This window comes from Rattus rattus, chromosome 13, assembly GCF_011064425.1.
Source record: "Rattus rattus isolate New Zealand chromosome 13, Rrattus_CSIRO_v1, whole genome shotgun sequence".
Classification (NCBI taxonomy): Eukaryota; Metazoa; Chordata; class Mammalia; order Rodentia; family Muridae; genus Rattus; species Rattus rattus.
The window spans coordinates 8,733,003-8,750,733 of record NC_046166.1 but is presented as its reverse complement, the minus strand read 5'-3'; the positions used below and the strand labels follow the sequence as shown (position 1 = coordinate 8,750,733).

At 45.7% G+C, this 17,731-nt stretch overlaps 2 protein-coding genes across 2 annotated transcripts in view; one reads left to right on the top strand and one right to left on the bottom strand.

The window, feature by feature from the left end:
- The window catches only part of Wdfy4 (WDFY family member 4), a 210,618-nt gene that overhangs the window by 144,695 nt on the left and 48,192 nt on the right, over positions 1–17,731 (top strand). Inside the window, exons 45-46 of the mRNA XM_032919360.1 lie at positions 2,809–2,894; positions 4,654–4,716. Of these exons, the coding sequence (XP_032775251.1) occupies positions 2,809–2,894; positions 4,654–4,716 (149 nt within the window). The remainder of the gene's footprint in view (positions 1–2,808; positions 2,895–4,653; positions 4,717–17,731) is intronic.
- Lrrc18 (leucine rich repeat containing 18) lies at positions 8,738–14,745 on the bottom strand. The gene is made up of 2 exons (XM_032919213.1): positions 13,976–14,745; positions 8,738–9,486 (listed from the first exon to the last, which is right to left on the bottom strand). The coding sequence occupies exons 1-2, from the start codon at positions 14,737–14,739 to the stop codon at positions 9,462–9,464; spliced, it is 789 nt and encodes a 262-aa protein (XP_032775104.1). The 5' UTR covers positions 14,740–14,745; the 3' UTR covers positions 8,738–9,461.

Here is a 17,731-nt window from a genome sequence, read left to right as displayed (position 1 = left end):
CCTTACCCACCCGGGTTGTACGGAGGTGGTTTGCTTATCATGACACAGGAGTCATCAGAGAGATGTCTCTGTGATCCCTCTTGGCTCCTGTACACATTTCACGACTCTTGTCAAGAGACTCTGGGTATCATTTCCCTGGGCTGCTTCTGGATCCCAGTGGATTTGGAGCTCTGGCAATTTCAACAGGCTCTCCAGCCAAGCCAAAAACTGTTGGGCTATTTTAGCTCACTGAGTCTTCTTGGAGTCAGCATCTTCTTTATGGTATAAAACTATGCTGAAGCTGTAGGGATTGTGGGCATCACAGGGAGCCTATGACCCTGAGGCATCCTGAATACATGTCACCAGCCCCCTGCTGACTTCCCCCAGAGCTTGCCTAGCTCTGAGCTTCTTATTATCTCCCAGGCCAAGGGATTTACTGACCTGATGACTGTCCCCTCTGACACATCTCCCAGATCTTCCCCACTGCCTACAAGGGCTTCCTATGTCCTAGGAGAGGGGAGGCTGCTGTGAGGGAATACATTTAGCCACAAGCTCCTGCACAATGCTCTGCATAGAACATTCCATTTAGAAGCATCACCTGCAGAATGGGTAGGAGGAAGAACTCTGGGCCCCAGTAGTGTCTGACTTCAGCAAGGGCAGGACTACCTACCCAAGCCTCCAAGGAAGCTTCAGGATACAGGAAAATGAGAGTCTGGCACGCAGAATTCAAGGGGCCTGCTTAGACCTTTTTGCTCCCAAGGGCAATGCATTTCTGTGCCCAAGCTCTTCTGTTTTAGCTCCTACACAAATGACACAGAGACCTGGTATATTTTATCAACAAGCTGCAAGCCCTGTAACTGGACAGGTACTCATCTATTCTAACCCTGCTATGCTAGCATGGCTACTTCCCAGCCATGTGGTCCTTTACCCGTATCCCGAGTCTCACTCAGGATCTCTCTGATCCATGTGTGTCTTCATGACGGCTCCTTCTGGTCCCTCCACCTGGTCCCTCTATTCCTTCTTCTCTTCCTCTTCTCCTTCACTTGTCTCTTTGGAATCCTCTGACTGGGAGGGTCCATCATCCCTCTTCCCTCTACCCCGTTATTGGCTGAATCAGCTCTTTATTAACCAATCAGAGGTGATGGAAAACAGTTTTTGCATAACGTTGAGACCAGAGATTCTTGACCAAGCCAACTCCTAGACTGCAACCAGAAGTCTGGGCATAGACTTCAGCATCAGAATACACAGTGCACAAAACCATCCCAACTGGGGAAGGCCAGGGTTCATCACTCTCTGCTCGTTCTGGGATAGTTCCCCAGGACAGAAAGGGCCACTACTCAGAAGAACCTACTAAGGGCTCCTTGGATTTGTGGCTTCATTTGGGGTGTATGGAATACTTTAATTCTTTATGTAAGCCTCTTGTGGGAGCCTCATTATTCCCTAAAGCTTGAAGCTCGGGGAGACCTTTCGAGGGAGTAAATTCTGAAGAGTTCCAGCTATCCTCCAGGCCCCTACAGAGGAGTCCTTTTTCTCCATTGTTGCTACTTTTGCCCGAAGGATTTCCTGCTTATTTTTCCTGACCCCGAGCTCTTTTTAAAGAAGTGGAGGATGTGAGGAGGCAGAGTATGGAAGAAGTCCCCACAAGGAAGATCCCAGGCAAGATGGTTGGCCCTGGGACCCCTTGATCACTTCTCCAGGCCACACACCCTCTGGTCATGGTAGTCATACCTTGCCTTTTCCACACTGCATGCAGCACTGTGCATATGATGGACACACACTGGATGGTTGATCCCTTCCTAGGCTTCTGTGCTTGTGTCATGGATTACATACACAGCTTAGTGTCACCGAGAGAATGTTTCCTCCATCCTAGGAAATAGCGATTGCTTCCAGCTGGTTGTTTTCTGGATGATTTGTGAAAGTCAGTGGGAGGGTATCCATGTCTCCAATAAGCAAGGGGGTTGAGGGGGAAGCATTTATTATCCAGTTCTGGGTTCTCCCAGGAGAGTTAGAGCTTGTCACCCAAAGGATCTGGATTAGATTCAACCCTCTGTCTCCTTTATTTATGTTCCTCTTTGTAAAGAAAGCATCTCGTGTCCTTTTATTTCTTGGTAGAAAGGGATTTGTTGGTACCCTATAAATCCTCTTAATGGGATTACTGGGTTGGGAGAACTTGCTGACCACCAAGAGAAGCAAGTGGTGCAAAAGAAGCAAATGGTGTTTATTGCTGGATGCCCAACTCTAGACCCAAGTCTCTGAGCTTCATCCAGGCCTCAGTCTTCCTGGTTCTCCCCCACCCCTGAGAATTCTCCCTCTCTGATCCCAGGCCATGCCTGAGGCTCATCCCACATCTGGAATTGTGGTATTCCTTCTTTCAAGTCTATTATATGAATATCTTGGAAGAGAGGGAAGGGGGGTGTGGTTAAAGGAAAAGTAAAAAACAACCACACATGTAGAGTTTATTCAGGGATTGCAGTGTACGGTCACATCAGAATGGCTCAGTGACATGGGAGGAGGGAACATTCCATCATCTTACATCTGCAGATGAGTGGAGCTCGGTGCTCAGCTGGTTGAGTGTGCAACTGAGCATGCTCTGTCAGCTCTTCCCCCATCCTGCAAAGGAAGCCTTCGCTTCATGCTTCATCTGCGGATGTTATCAGAGCCCGACTCGCCCATCGCCAAGGTTTTCACCCCCTAGGGAGAGGTCTGCACTAACCATAATGGCTTCCTACCACAGAAATCCATCTGCCAAACCACTGCCTGCTCTGACCCCCAGAGGCACCTCTGTCTGGGAGTTGTCACTCATAATAAAAGTAGTTTATCTCGGTATAGGATATTGCCCTGGAGATCTTCTTCCAAAATGGCTATTCCAAGCTCCTTGTCTTCTACAACAGTGACCGGAGTAAAGCTTTCAAAAGGTAAGGACTGACAAATTCTCCTTTCAAAGCAACGATCTTAAACTGTGGAACAGAGAAGCAGAGATCTCCAAGGTTTTCTCTATTCTGAGAAAGTATCCCCAGCCCATAGCAAGCAGAAATTAGGTGAGATCTTTTTGACTTTTGGGAACCAAGCACAGACAACACCAGAGGAGACTATTGGGGGTGGGGGGAGGCAAAGACTGCAAATGAAGGGTGGAAGCCTCACTGACACAGGCTCTTTAAGAAGCTGGTATGTAATGTACCTGCCAGAATATTTTGGCTGTATTTTCTAATTTTCCAAGTTTTTTTTTCTTGGCTTAATCTCTCTTTTGCATTCCAGTTTTAGTCATCTGACTCCCACTTGCACGCCGAAGCGTCTTTTCTAAGGGGAGCCTGCTGTTTTGCCTCAGCCCCTTTTCTTCTCCAAGTAGTTGAGTCAATCTAAGCAATGGCAGCCAACATCTGGATTCTTGACACGCAGAGTTATTTATTTCTATTGTTACTGAAGTCACAGAGAAGTAGACCAGAGAAGGTCAGGCTCCTGGTCACCAGAAGAGCACACAGAGGTGGGGGCCAGGGAGAGCAGGTGACCTCTGACCCTCTGGCCCGGGGAGCTTCCAGCTTTGTTTTCCTAGTGACCCTGGCTAGTAAGCGACCCCAGGGCCAGTTGCCACATTCAGAACTCAGTATGCGAGTGGAGGAAAGTAGTGTATGGGTTTGTATCTGCTAGGGACACCCCATTTTGGATCAGCTGCCTTCTAAAACAGTGCAACTCTTGCTGTCTGAATGGGATGAGCAGACAGACATGCAGTGTTTAAGTTGCCTCAGGTCCCTTCTGCAACGTGGAGTCCCCTTTCTGCCACTCCAGTGGTGTGTTTTGAGACAACCAGTTTCTAAGGGGATGGTTTATTTGGGGTCACATGTTGGAGGTGCCAGAAGTTGACCAGTTGGCCTCATTACTCTGGACCTGTTGTTAAATGGTTCCTCATGCTAACAGTATGAGGCCAGGGTCTCACCTCACAGCAGGGAAGCAAACAGAAGCAAGAGGCAGCTTGGGTCCCACAGTTCCTTTAAGACTCTGGCCTAACAATGACCTAAAGACCTTCCTTCATTCTGTCTCATCTCCTCACAGGTCTGCCACATTCCAACATCAGCACCTTTTCACGAACGAGAGCTTGGGCTGTAGGGGTGGCTTAATGGAAGCTCTACTGCAGATTGTGTGCTCCAAGAGACTTCAACCTTTGAGGGCTGGAGAGATGGCTCAGTGGTTAAGAGCACCGACTGCTCTTCCAGAGGTCCTGAGTTCAAATCCCAGCAACCACATGGTGGTTCACAACCATCTGTAATGAGATCTGATGCCCTCCTCTGGTGTGTCTGAAGACACACTACAGTGTACTTATACATAATAATAAATAAAATCTTTAAAAAAAAAGATAACCTTTGAGCCCACAATGGTACACAGGAAGATACAGAAGTAGTTGTCAAGTTGGCTATAAAAATGTAAGGTGCTTAGCCCCCCTCCCAAAAGACATCCAAACTCTTTGATTCAGTAAATACTGTTATTATTAGTGTACCTGGCATGTGTGGTGCAAGAGAGTGAGTACCTCAGAGGCTCCTAAGGCCCCATGGTCAGGACTGCAGGGCAGAACAGAATAAGGGACATGGACAGGGGATGTGGAACTACAAGTTCTGATGGTGCTTCTGCTGCTGGTGGGACGGCTGTGACTCTGCTGATGAAACTCTCTCTCTTTTTGTTTAGCTTTTGCACTTTCCAACCAAGTTTGAAAGGAAAAGGCACCACAGAGGACCCCTTCAACCTAAGGTAATACCAGGGCAAAGACATGCTTTGTCTCCAATCTCCTGCTCTGGAGCTATGCAAAGGGCACAACCATTTGTTTGCAAATTCCTTCCCAACCTGAACTACAAGTATCCCCTGCCACAGAGGGGCTAACTCCAGGGGAGAGGTGTGCACCAGCCACGAGAGTTCTGGAGGTTCAGAAATTAGATCAGGGCAGGCTGAACATACTTCGTTTAGAAAACCTGAAACTCTCCAAAAGCTGAATGTCACAAGTAGAAATGTCTGTGTGTTAACTCAGGCGACACATGGGTCACGGTCCAGCCAGGCATATTAAAAGTTTTGTATAAAACTGTCTCCAGGATTTGTGTAGAGGATGCATGCAAAGTGACCATTGAGTCTGCTGACATGAGAGTCACACTGACGGCCAACAGAACAGCATGAATTTCTTGGTGAGACTTAGGTCCCAGACTTAAGACACTTCATTATGTACATGCAGATATTCAAAACTTCAAAACTATTAGAAGTTCGAGCATTTCTGGTTTTTAGCACTTTGGATGAGGAATACACAGTATAATGAGTAATGCATGAGTGATAGGAACTTAAAAGCCTATTATGTGGGTCATCTTGCTGGGAATGGCACGTATTCTGCCCCCAGACTTAGCATCAACTCCCAGTTCCTTGAAATGTCAATCCAGAATCAGTAGCCATTTTTATTTTTGATGGGAATGAGGGGGAAGATGGGGATTGGTTTTGTCCCAGAGTACATGTGGGCAGGACAGTTGCCACCCCAGGAATGGTAGTTAGTGACTTTGTATTAAGGATGGGTGGGTCTGACCTATTTATTCCAAGTATTGATAGCTTGTGATAGGTGGCATCTGGGGCGCAGCAAATGGACAAATGAGACCATACCAGACTCCTTTGTTCTTGTTGAGTGTGTTCTATTCTCGTGAGGAGGATACACGTCTCTTTAGTCTGAGAAACAAATGAGGGAATGGTGAGGGAAGGGTTAATAAGAAAAAAAATAAACTTAGAGTTAAAACATGGTCAATGACAGATCCATCATAGAGGGAACCAGGAAGGAACATTGCTGGGATAGGCAGAACTGAACCCCTACAGGGAGCTTGGTTAACACGGCAAAGGCTGCTGCCTATGTGTCCTTTAGGGATTTCCTAGGAAGGGTTGGGGATTTGGCTCAGTGGCAGTAAGTGCTGCTTATCTGGAGCTTTGTTCAGGACACTTGAATTTAGAGACGTCTGTCATACTTGCAGGAGGGGCCAGGCAACCACGTCACGTACACCATTGGAAATGTGAACTTGTGAGTTTAAGGGGGGAGATCCTGCTGAACTGTAATTTGGAGTATTTCAAACCAAGAGTGGACAAAGTCAACAAATGATTGCATGCACTTCGAAAAGAGGTGGAGAGATTGAACACACAGGGGCCTGCAGAGAGGAAGCACATAGAGGCCAGCCAGCTAGAGGTGAAGGAAGAGGCAGAGAGCTAGCCCAGGCTGCAGGTATAGGGAAGCCCCTTGAAGCCCTAGGCGCTTCAAGGTAGGCATGTTCAGACATTCTCAGTAGGCCAAGCGTGATGTGAACTGAGGTGAGAGGACTCACCGTGGCAGCATGGAGTTAACGATGGTTTCAACAGAGGGTGGTTCCTACTGACAGGGACAGGACTGTAGTTCTCCCACTAACAGAGGGGGAGTCAAGGTGAGTCAGGGCCCTGTGCAGGTACTGCTGTGGGTCATCGGTGGTGAGATGGCCATTTGTCAACCATAATGGACACAGTTCAATGGTTGATGAAGCTAAGCCTGAGTGTGCAGGGTCACCTGATATCACTCTTGGACATCTTAACGCTGCTCTCATGAGAGACTCATTGTCTACCCTTAGAGCTCTCAGGTCATCTTGTCATCAGCCACCCGAATGAATGAATAGAAGCAAAAGAGAGGGCCCATCACCTCATGCTCCTGAAGGAAAAAAAACCCAAAAAGCAAACACAACACAACAGCTCATCATCTGTACGGCTGGCTCTCTAGGCTCATGGAAGTCTGCGGAAGCTGTGGCTGTCTTCCAAGGAAGGACTTCCCCAGGCACTTCTGTGCTAGCCAGGGTTTAAGAACACTTTAGCATCTATGTTTCCGGCATGTTCTGACCAACGGTCACATAGGAAGTCTGCCTCAAACCATACACTGTATCTTGATTCTTTTCACAAAATAGCCAGAGACTGATTTTTATTTTCTCAATTTACGCTACAAGCTGATCTGAGAACCAATCCAATTATTTCATTGGTTCGATCAGGACAGCACGCTCTTAAACATGTGTCAAGTGAAGCACTTAGGAATTCCACAGCTGGGCGTAACCATTCTTTGGCTATTTGTCCTCGGACTCTTAAAGGGCTTTGCCCCAGCAATACATTCCCTCTGCCTCAGTTTCTAGTCCAGTTAGGGAGGAGGCAGACAGAGAAGGGATAGAGGAAATAATGTAGATGAACTGGCTACGCCCACCATGTTGGGGATCCCTACAGAGATGCCTATCAGGTGGTACCGTTCTCTGGGATGAGTCAAATGTGTTTAATGTCCTCTCTCATCCTTGCACACTTCCTTGCACATATCACAGCTTCCACTGTGATTTTTTTTTTTTTTTTACATCGTGGCAGGATTTGCCTGGGTCACTCTGTGTTGTGTCTGGCACAGTTCCAGCATACCCTTCAGCATGGACACCCCTGTAGGAACCTTCCGTCATCTGCTGGTCACTTCCTACAGGGCTCTGGAGTTCATGAAATGCATGTTTCAGTGTAGTGTTCTACCATCTTTCTGTTCGTTTCCTTTGTAAATTCTCTTTGAAAAAAATCACTGACAACAAGGAATTTAGAATGTCAGTGACCAAAAGCTATGCCACTCCTGTAAGATGGTGATCTGTGGTCATTTACAATGCCTGGACTCAGCATCAAGTTCTCCTCCTTACCGTGCTTCCACCTCCAGTCCCCCCTCCTCAGAGGTCAGGGTCACTGCGTAGCTCAGAGGCTTGATATCTGTAATGCACGTGATTGTCTTAGTAAAGACCATGTCATCTCCCCAGATGGAGCAATATGGTTCCTGGGCTTCTTGATAATCTGAAGCCCTGAGAGGTGGAAACTGAATCCACCCATCCCTTTGGGCTTAGGGAATAACAGGAGTAACCAGACATAGAATAAATCCTGCCACTAACTCAGAATGAGTGACAACCAATACCCCAGCATTCAGATGCTGCTAACACATTCCTGCGACGCCATGTGACCAGGGAACAGATATATGGTAGGAAGGTGGGAAGCAGCCTTGTTGTTCGTCCACCCCAGATAAACCTGTGTCCAGCAAACCCGAGGAAGCCTAGAACAAAGACACAGAGGCCATGCATTTTTTTTTAAAGCAAATCTATTAGAACCTGCAAAGATACAATCAACAATGAATGCTTTTCAATTAAGTCCAGTGAGCTGAAGGTACAATGTTCCTTTGCTTGAAATGCCGTAACTCCGTGGCATACTGAAGAATTACATACAGCTCTTACAGGGCTTGCTGGGTATGCTAGAGTATCGCATTAACCATGCCATAGTGACTCTTAAGTAGACACCGGAGAGCGGTAGATATGCCTGTTGTTGAGTCTAGGCTGTGATGATTTCACGTTGGTTTTAAAAGTAGGAAGTTGTAAAACAGTGGGTTTCCATACAAAGCACCATCTACTCCCTACCCCCTGGGAGAGCAGGTGGCTTAACCACTGAATTATACAGTTTTAAAACCAGAACCACCCGTGTCTGTCTACATCTCTGATTTTTTTTTTTTTGCACTGTGCCCAGATTCATGTGAGTGTCACCATAACCCTTTTGTGCTATCACGCTATCATTCTGAGGTGGCTCTTGCACTGCCCTGAAATGCCTGCCATTCTTGGCTATTGGCAACGACTGGCCTGTGCTATCACCACTTTCATTTTCTCATTTAGAGACACTTTTATGATCGCAATCACAGAGTGTGCAGTATTTGAAGACTGGCCCTGTAAAGCCCAGAAACACTGAGCTCTGTCCAAGTCGTTGCAATTTCAAGTAATTTGTTTTCTTTTATTGCTGACTAGCACTCTCTATGTAAGATACCATCCACTTGTGGATTAAAAGCCATTTGGTTGTTTCTAGAGCCACTACAAATAAAATTGACCATTTACATTTAGTGTAATTATTAAAATGTTAGGACACAAGGCCATTCTAATTTTTGTCTGTGTTTGCTTTGTTTTCCTTTTGCTACCTTTTTGTGTGCAACTAAGAAAAAGAGTTGAAATTCTACTTTGATTTGTCCGCAGTGTGCATGTATTTCTCTAGGTGTATGTTTTATGTATGTCTTCGCTCCTTGATGTCTGTAATTATATACGTGTAATTTTCACAAGTTGCTGGTGGTGAGATTGTACCATCTTGTACAGAACGAAAGACTTTTCAGTCTTACTGTAGACTTTTAAGTCTTTAATTGTCTTATCAACGTATATCTACAATCTTCTTAAATGCTCTCTTTATATACATCTAGAAAACCACATGAAATATCTTTCAAAGACGTTTCCACAAACAGGCAACATAGAAACAAGATAAATAAAGTAAAAAATCATAAAGTGATTCAGTGACTTGGGCAGCACCGGAGAGCCTGTCTTCCAGAATATTCTCTGTGCCACTCTGTCTTCTAATTTGGGACTTTTCCTCTTCAGAGTCGTTTATTTCTGTTAGCTGATTGGTCTTCGTGTTTTTTGCCATAAGCTACTCTAGGAGGTGGATGGTGAGCGTAACCTGGGGAATGGAGATAGACACAAGAGACTAAGGCAACTGCTCCAGGCCACCACCGCCAAACACAGGTTATACTGAGGTCGCACCAGGGTCACCCAGGCTGTACCTGGCTCTCAGGAACAGGGACTACTGTTACTGTGCATAGTTTCTGTTCTGTTTGAGGAAAGAGGAACCCATAGTTTTGTAGCAAATCTTCCTAGGCTTACAACAACTATGGCAATGGTATTTCATAGCAGGAAAAAACCCCATCAATATTAAGTAAGATGCAGAAGATGACTGCTAAGTGCTCCGTCTCTCCAGTCTTTGTCTGGTAGCTGCCAGCACTTCCTAGCTAAAAACGTGTCTAACTAGAGTGCCTGCCAGACAAACAAAGATGTTTGCCTGCCTGGTTCTCAGTCCTGATGAATATGCTTAAACCCTATCTAAGACACAGAAAAGACAGAAGTGCGGGGAGCGGCTTCTTTGAGGATGGAAAGGACGTATCATCGTGTATGCCAGCTAGTCAGAGGGCTTCAAATCTGTGAGGCGATTTTGAGGGCCACCGTGCCTAGATGTGGCAGCTTGAGTGGGGATGAGTTAGGGAGAGGACAGCAGAAAGAGCAGAGGGAGGAATCCACAGCCAAGACCCAGACCCTTCCTGGCACAGGCTGTAGCTGCAATGTTTTCCTTAACGTCTCTCTTTGCTGACTTCTGCGGCTATCTAGAAAATGTAATACACATTCTCTAGAGAAAGTGTTTCAGGCCAGCAGTTGGATCTACACAGCAACCCACAGACTGGCTGCTGCTCTCTCTAGATCACGTTCCTGAAGCATCGGTCTCAGAGAGGATGAACCTGTTGCCGTGAGCATGGCTTCCTAATGTGTCCATCCTGGGTTCTCCATACTAACTGGGACACGTGAGGTTGGGATCCCTGTAGAAATCCCCATGCTTGGATTGATAATGCCTAAAACACTGAATTCACCTAGGACCTCAGAAAGGTACAAGACAAGCAGCCCAGCGTCTTCCAGGCAGCCACTTCTCAAAAAAAAAAAAAAAAAAAAAAAAGGTGCATTATCAGAGTGCATTTTAGATCACATGTACCGTGCAGTTCCGCAAGAATGAAGTAACCTTCCACACTTCTCCAGGAAGCTCAGAAGTGACACTTTGGGTTCTCATGCAGACCACACCAAGGATGTCCAAACAGCACAGGGCTCTGAGCCTCTTCTGTCTTTATACACTAGCATCAAAAATACAAACAAACGAAAAATCCAAAGTTCCGTAATGAGCACTTTCAAGAAGAACCCAGATTTGGTTTCAAAAAAGAAGCCCAGAATCCTAATGAGGGGGTCATGAACTGGCTTAAAGCCACAATGGAGGATGGGACAAAAAGGAATGAAAACTTGGTTTCAAACGAGAACTGTGTCTGCCATTCCCCCCTCCTTTTTTTTTTTTTTTAAATGTTTTTAGATTGATCAATCTTGTTATTTAATTACGGCTGCTGCTTAACTCAGCAATCTTCCTGCCTTAATCTCTCAAGTCATGGGACTGAGGGGTGCTCAACTTTTCTATTTTACCACAGGCTTGGTAGAAGGTGTTGTTGATGCTGGCTAACAGGAAAGGAAGGAAGGAGGGAGGGAAGATGGGAGGGAAGGAAAGAAGGAAAGAAAGAAGAGGGAAGAGGAGGGGAGAGAGAGAGGAAGAGAGGAAGAAAGCAGGAACTCTCCTCATGTCTGTTTCCACCCATGGTCTTCGAGCCACAAATGGAAGGCCCGTAAGCCTCCCATCTAAAAGGGAACCATATGCTGTTCCTGTGTGGTCTGACAAATTCTGTTAGCAGAGCTCCCAACCTTAAGACCTGGCTAGCGAATTTATGAAATTATTTATGTAGAGTTTTGCCTAAAACTTGGAAGAGAGAGTTATTCGTGTCGCTTTTCTCCATCGCAGTGTTAGAAATTGTGGAGAAGAGAAAACAGGTTAGGGGTGGTGCCTTTAATCTTCCTCTTGGGAGGAAGAGGCAGGCTGACTCATGCTGGAAGACAGTCCCCAGTGAAAAGAGCAGAAAAGATGAGCCTAGTTAGAAGAGGCTACCACCCTGCGCTGTGATCCCCGATGGTGCAGAGGGTATCGGAGAGGAGTCAGGACATCAGCCACAGCAACCCACAGCAAAGCCCACATCTTCAGACATCAGTCTCCCAGATGTTAGAGATGCAGGGCTGGGTTAAAGGATGCTCAATGCTTCTCTTACTGCCTCATCCTCTGGTTATTTTCCTGGTATACACAGTGAATTCCTGGCTAGCCTGGGCTACATAGTGAAACCTTGTCTGGGAGAAAAAGAAGAGGAAACAACAAAGTCAGGAAAGCCATCCATGTAGATGTAGCTGTGGGTACCAGAAGCAGACCTGAGGGTATCTTTCTTCAGAGATCAGGGCTGTTTGAGTGGCCATTTCCACTTCTGATAGATATTTCCTGCAGAGATCCTCACACCCAGGACCCTATTACAGATATGGCAGTAGCCTCATCTTTAGACGGGCTTCCAATAAATCATCAGCTATGTTAAAGGAAGAGAAAGATATAAAGAGAAGTGGCCACATCTAAGAGGATGTGGTGAGCAGATCCTGTGATACTGATGGGTTAAATACAGTCTACTCAATGGTGTGTGTCACAGCTATTTTAAAATAGACCCTGGAACACACAATTTTCAGGACGCAGAATTGCCAGAAAATAATCTAAACCATGTGACAATCCAGATGCTCATCACAGAAATATTTCCATTAGTGCAAAATTGGAAACAACTTTAATGCCCACAAGAATGTATCCTTATGTATATCATGAGAAAAACTGTCTTGCAGATGTTTACAGTGTTGGTTCCAAAGACCATGTGACAACATGGGCTTCCGAAGAGGGTAGAAAGGACATGAAGACTCTAATTTTAGTCATGTGGAAACATACACACAGAAAAATAACTGGGACAAAAACATGCCCTTTTGTAGCTGGCTTATGCCACAAAATGGTGGACATGGTAAGCGACTTTATTTAGAACTAGATTGTGCTTCAGTTATTGTCGTAATGAAAAATATTTAATACTGGGGGGGGAACCACAATGGGAATTTTAATCTGCATTATTCTGAGATTTTTTTAGAAGTGTTGCAAGCTAAGCATCAAGAAAGGAATATGAGTCCCTAGGAGTGGGAAGATGAAGGGTGCTGTCTGCTGTCATTTATAATGTGAAGAAGAAATGAGCCAGTCCCCGGCACTGAGGCCCCCAGAACTGTGCACTGGCCACTGCTGCATAACCAAGTCAGCGGAAAGGCCTGTGCAAGGTGTCTTCCTCTGTCTTTGCTCTCATGCCTAACATTGTGAGTGAAAGGGGCACCACGGGTCTGAAGAGAGCTTACAACGGTGGGACCGTTCCCTCACCCTGGCCATTTCTGCCTGAAGAAGTAATACAGTCCTGACTCTGCCTACAGCCATGTCTCAGCTGCACATAAGTCTTCCTTCATGGAGGAAACAAGTCTGCTGTGTGTTTGCTCCAGGCTGCCTGGCTCAGAAGCCCACAGGCTCTAGCGTTTCATTTTCTCAGGTGAAGGAACCAGACAGAAGTAAGGAGTAAGGAATCCGAGGAGGTAGGTGAGTCGCCATAAGCCTTCATCTGCCCAATTCTAGACTGGGTTCTGGATTTTATCTCTGCCAGCCCAGCCTGTGAAAGTGAATGCGTAACAGTGAAGCCCTTGAGCATGACGGTCTTGTGGAAGCTGAAATGGTTAAAGTCCCTGACTGCTAAGTTACTCAGGCCAGAATGCTCTGCCCATCTCTCTTTACTTGGCCTCTCTTCCAGCTCGTACAATGCCAGCCAAGCCTTTCTCCTTTGCACATGCTCCCTGCACCTACCACAGTGACCCATACACACCTCTCCCTCTTCCTAAGGGTCTGAAAAGGTACTGGGTACAGTCAGCCAAGGACCTCCAGAAAAGCTCCTAGGGCAACCGTGTAAACAGTCAAAAGCTGCTTCTGGCTTTCCTGGTGATATTTAATGGTGATGCTTCCCCGTCTCTCAGCCACTACTCTCCTGCCAACCCATGTTCTCAGACTGCTGGCCTCTAAGGCCTAGATCCAACATTTTCTGATAGAGTGAGTTTTACACTTGGGAGCTGGCAATATGCCCCTAAATGCCAGTGACAGTAAGAGTGTGTTGGTAGCATTAATTCCCTGGCCATAACTGGCCGCCAGGAGAGTTCAGGACAGAAATGAGATGGAGAGACAGATGAGAGTCCTTTCTTGGTTCCCTGTGCTTGCAAACATGAATATTTGTGTGCAGGAAAGAAGTGAACTGCACAGAATGGCAAGTAACCAAAAGCCCTTCAATCAACCAAACCATAGTCCAAGAGGTAGGGAATGGTGTTTTATGGCTTGGATGGAAAGGCTCCCACAGTAATATAAGAGCCCTCTCCTTTGGGTGCTGCCCACTTCCTCATCTCCCCTCCTTTCTCCCTCCTGCCTCAGGGTCCCAGGTCACCTCCATTCTTCCTGGGATTCCTTGGCTGTTGAGTTGGGTGAAACCAAATTGGAAAAGATGGCCTTTCTCGGTGCAGAGGGGGCCATGCTCCTGATTTTGTTCAACTTGTCCCTGGCCAGTTGGCATTTTTGCAGGCAAGAGGAACACAGATCCTTCTCTTCCACCAGATAGAGGTTTTCTAGCCTTTTGATGGAGTCTACGAACACGTCTGACTCATCTGGTTTTGGGAAGGGGTTCCTCTTTACGTTGAGCTTCTTCAGTTTGGGAAGCTTGGCGACGCCGGCAGGGATAGAGGTCAGCAGATTGTCGTGTAGCCCCACCTCATGGAGCTCCTTCAGTGCCCCCAGTGTGGTGGGCACGCTGTCCAGGTGGTTAAGGCCCAGATTCACGGTGCGGATGTTCTTGAGCTGGTTCAGCTCCACAGGTAGCCCGTTGGTGGTCAGCCTGTTGTTACTGACATTGAGGAAGAGCAGGGTGGTCATCTGGCCAATGGACTCAGGGAGTTTGTCAATATAGTTACTGTGCAGGTCGAGCCATCGCAGATTCTGGAACTTGGAGATGGAGTCGGGAATTTTTCTGATCATATTCCGGCTAAGATCGAGCTCATCTATCTCATTGAGCCGTAAGATACACTTGGGGAAGGTGGTGATTCCCATCTTGCTCAGATCAAGACGCTTTCTCCCATCGAATGTGATTTTGATACAATTCTTTGCCACATTAAGGGTGATCTTTTTGCCCTTGGGGCTTTTCCCGCCTTTGGCCATGGTCTCTAAGTATGGGAGTGTATTTGAAGAATGTTTTTCCCGAGCTGATGGTGATGGGTTTGAGGAAGAAGTCACATGAAACTGCTAGAAGGTAGGCTCTGATAAGAACAGAAGAGACAAATCGAGTTAGTAGGGGACCCCACACTATGCTGTGATCCTTGATGATACAGAGAGGAAAAATTCAAAAACAAAACAAAACAGGGTAAGAAAGAGAGATCAGGGCAGCTGCAGCAGCAACCAACAGAGGTCTTCAACTGTTCTCATCTGTTCAGATTTCAGTTTCCCAGGTGTTAGAGGTACAGGGCTGAAGGATACTCAGTACTTCTCTTTCTCTCTCTCTGGCTACTGTCTTGGGAATTAGCCTCCTGACTTCAAGGCTGTGTGCTTGCATGTACATGTGTGTGTGTGTGTGTGTGTGTGTGTGTGTGTGTGTGTGTGAGAGGTGTGAGTGTGTGGTGGTGTGTGTGGTGTATGTGTGTGGGTGTGTGTGTTGTGTGTATGTGTTATGTAGGTGTGTGTTTGTTGTGTTTGTGTTTGTGTGGTGTGGGTGTGGTTGGTTTGTGTGTGTGTGTGTGTGTGTGTGTGTGTGTTTTGTGTGGTGGGTGTTGGTGTGTGTGGGGTGTGCGTGTGTGTGTGTGTGTGTTTATGTGTGTGTGCATGTGTATGTGTGTGTGTGTATGTGTGTGTATGTGGTATGTGTGGTATGTGGGTGTGTGTGGTGTGTGGTATGGTGTGGGTGTGTTTGTGAGTCTGAGTGTGTGTGTGTGTGTGTGTGTGTGTGTGTGTGTGTGTGTGTGTTATGTGATACCTGATTGACTCACATATAGAGTCTCCTTAGTATTGTCAGAAGACCATCCTGGGGAGGGAGAGGCTGCTACTGTCAAAGGCAGCAGAAGCTTGGAAGGAGGAAAATAGAAGGGTTAAAAATGACTACCATATTCCTCTCACATTTGGGACCCAGAAGAGCTAGCAGGCCTTGGTTACTGTGACTGCAGAGTGATGTGGGCCAGGGGAGTCAGGGCTTATCTTCACAGCAGCACCCAGAATCCCATCCTCTCCCCAGGCAGAGAGGGAGCCAGGGTGGGCTTGGCAAAGCTTCTGGAGAACGTCTGTTCATCTCCCATGCTCCACAGCCTCTGCTACATCCCTCACACTGACATCAACTAAGGATTGCTCTGCATAAATAGGTATGCTGACTGGTAGCATGAGCACAGAGCCCTAGAATATAGAGTGACAGATGATCATGGCCTCGGCATGCTTGTCTTAGAAGTCTAGTTCTGCAGCTAGCAGTTTTCTTGAGCGCTCTGCCTCAGTCTTCCCCATTTGTGAAAATAGCCCCTTTACAGAACTCGTAGGGAATAGAGATCATCTAGTACTGCAGTACTCATAATGCTGGTTTGTAAACATTAGTTACTAAGTACACACAGTGTCTCTCAGGAGATCCAATGCTGTTCTGCTGTTCAGAAAGGAAGACTGAAGCCCAGAAGTGAGGGAGGTCAACAGCTTAGAAGAAGTAGGCTCTAGACCACTGATTCCCAACCTTCCTAATGCTGTGACCCTTTAACACAATTCCTCATGTTGTGGTGACCCCAACCATAAAATTACTTTGTTGCTACTTTTTAACTGTATATTTGCTACTGATATGAATAGTAACTTAATATCTGATATTCAGGATATCTATACATGACCCCCAAAGGGGTGGTGACCCACAGGACCACTGCTCCAGGTAGTCAGCAAGGGAGCAGCACATTCACAGATTATCCAGTCTGAACAAAATTGAAACAATCAAAACCAGCGTATGGAAGCAAAACAGTGATTCAAGGCAGATTAAGAACCTTTGTTCTCCAAGTGGGAAGAAGACATGGGTCCTGGAGAGGCTGCTCAGCCATTGCAGCAGACAGGGGTTCAGTTCTCAGTGCCCACCTTGGGCAGCTCACAACCTCCTGTAATTCTAGCGCCAGGGGATGCAGCGCCCCCTTCTGGCCTTTGTACATACTACATTAAGACACACGGACATACACATAACTTAAAACCCAAGCCCTTTCTTTTAAAAGAAACTGAATGTCTCCCTGACCCCAGGTGTATGAATAAGGCAGGGGTTTGATTGTACCTCTCAGCATAATATTGGGAATTCTAGGCAGTGACATAATGCAAGAAAAAAAAAGGCATATCATTAGAAATGAATGGAGTAAAGATGTCTGTATGCAAGGTGACATGATTTTCCACATAAGGAATATTACAAAATTTCTTGAACATTCTTTAAACTGATAACCAAGATTAGTAGATCATAGGAAGCAATGCTAACACACAATCACTGCCCCCCACATATCTACATGTTATTCAGTAATGACTGGAAGCTAAAACTTGAGGGAAAATATGTTCCCAAAAGTTTACATATTTTAGATATATAATAATGAGGACTTCTATGATGAAAATTTCAAAATACTGACCTAAAAGAATCTAAATAAATGTAAAAGCAACACCCACATGAATAGAAAATCCTTATGACCATCCTGAAATTAATCAAAATATCATGATTCCAATTAAACTTTCAGCAAGATTATATACATATCTACCTATATATAGATTTTATATTTCATGTTTATATGCATAAAAATTTCTAAAATTTGAAATTCTAAAGTGTTGAAACATAAAAGAATTAGAAATAAAAAAATTTTTTTGAGAAAAAGAGGGAATGGAGGATTCGTATACAGTAATTTAAAAACTCATGTGATTACCCGGTGCCTTCAACAGGACAGATACATGGACTAAGGAGACAGGAAACACCATCCAGAGCATAAATGTGTACAAACATAACCAACACAGCCAGCTGATTTCTGATGACGTTTTAGTAGAAAAACAAACTTTCCAGCAAGTGGTGTTGGGTGATGATTGCCCATTTATATGTTAAAAGAAGTGAAATAAAATATTAACAAGTTAATGAAAATAACATGAACACAAAGTGTATCATGGATATGGATGTAAGCTATAA

Bases quoted from the DNA above. Each gene is read 5' to 3' on its own strand.
- Lrrc18 (XM_032919213.1), bottom strand. From the start codon at position 14,739: ATGGCCAAAGGCGGGAAAAGCCCCAAGGGCAAAAAGATCACCCTTAAT. The intron at 9,487-13,975 runs GTGACCTGGGAC...TCCATTCCCCAG, and splicing joins GAATCCCAGGAAGAATGGAG to GTTACGCTCACCATCCACCT.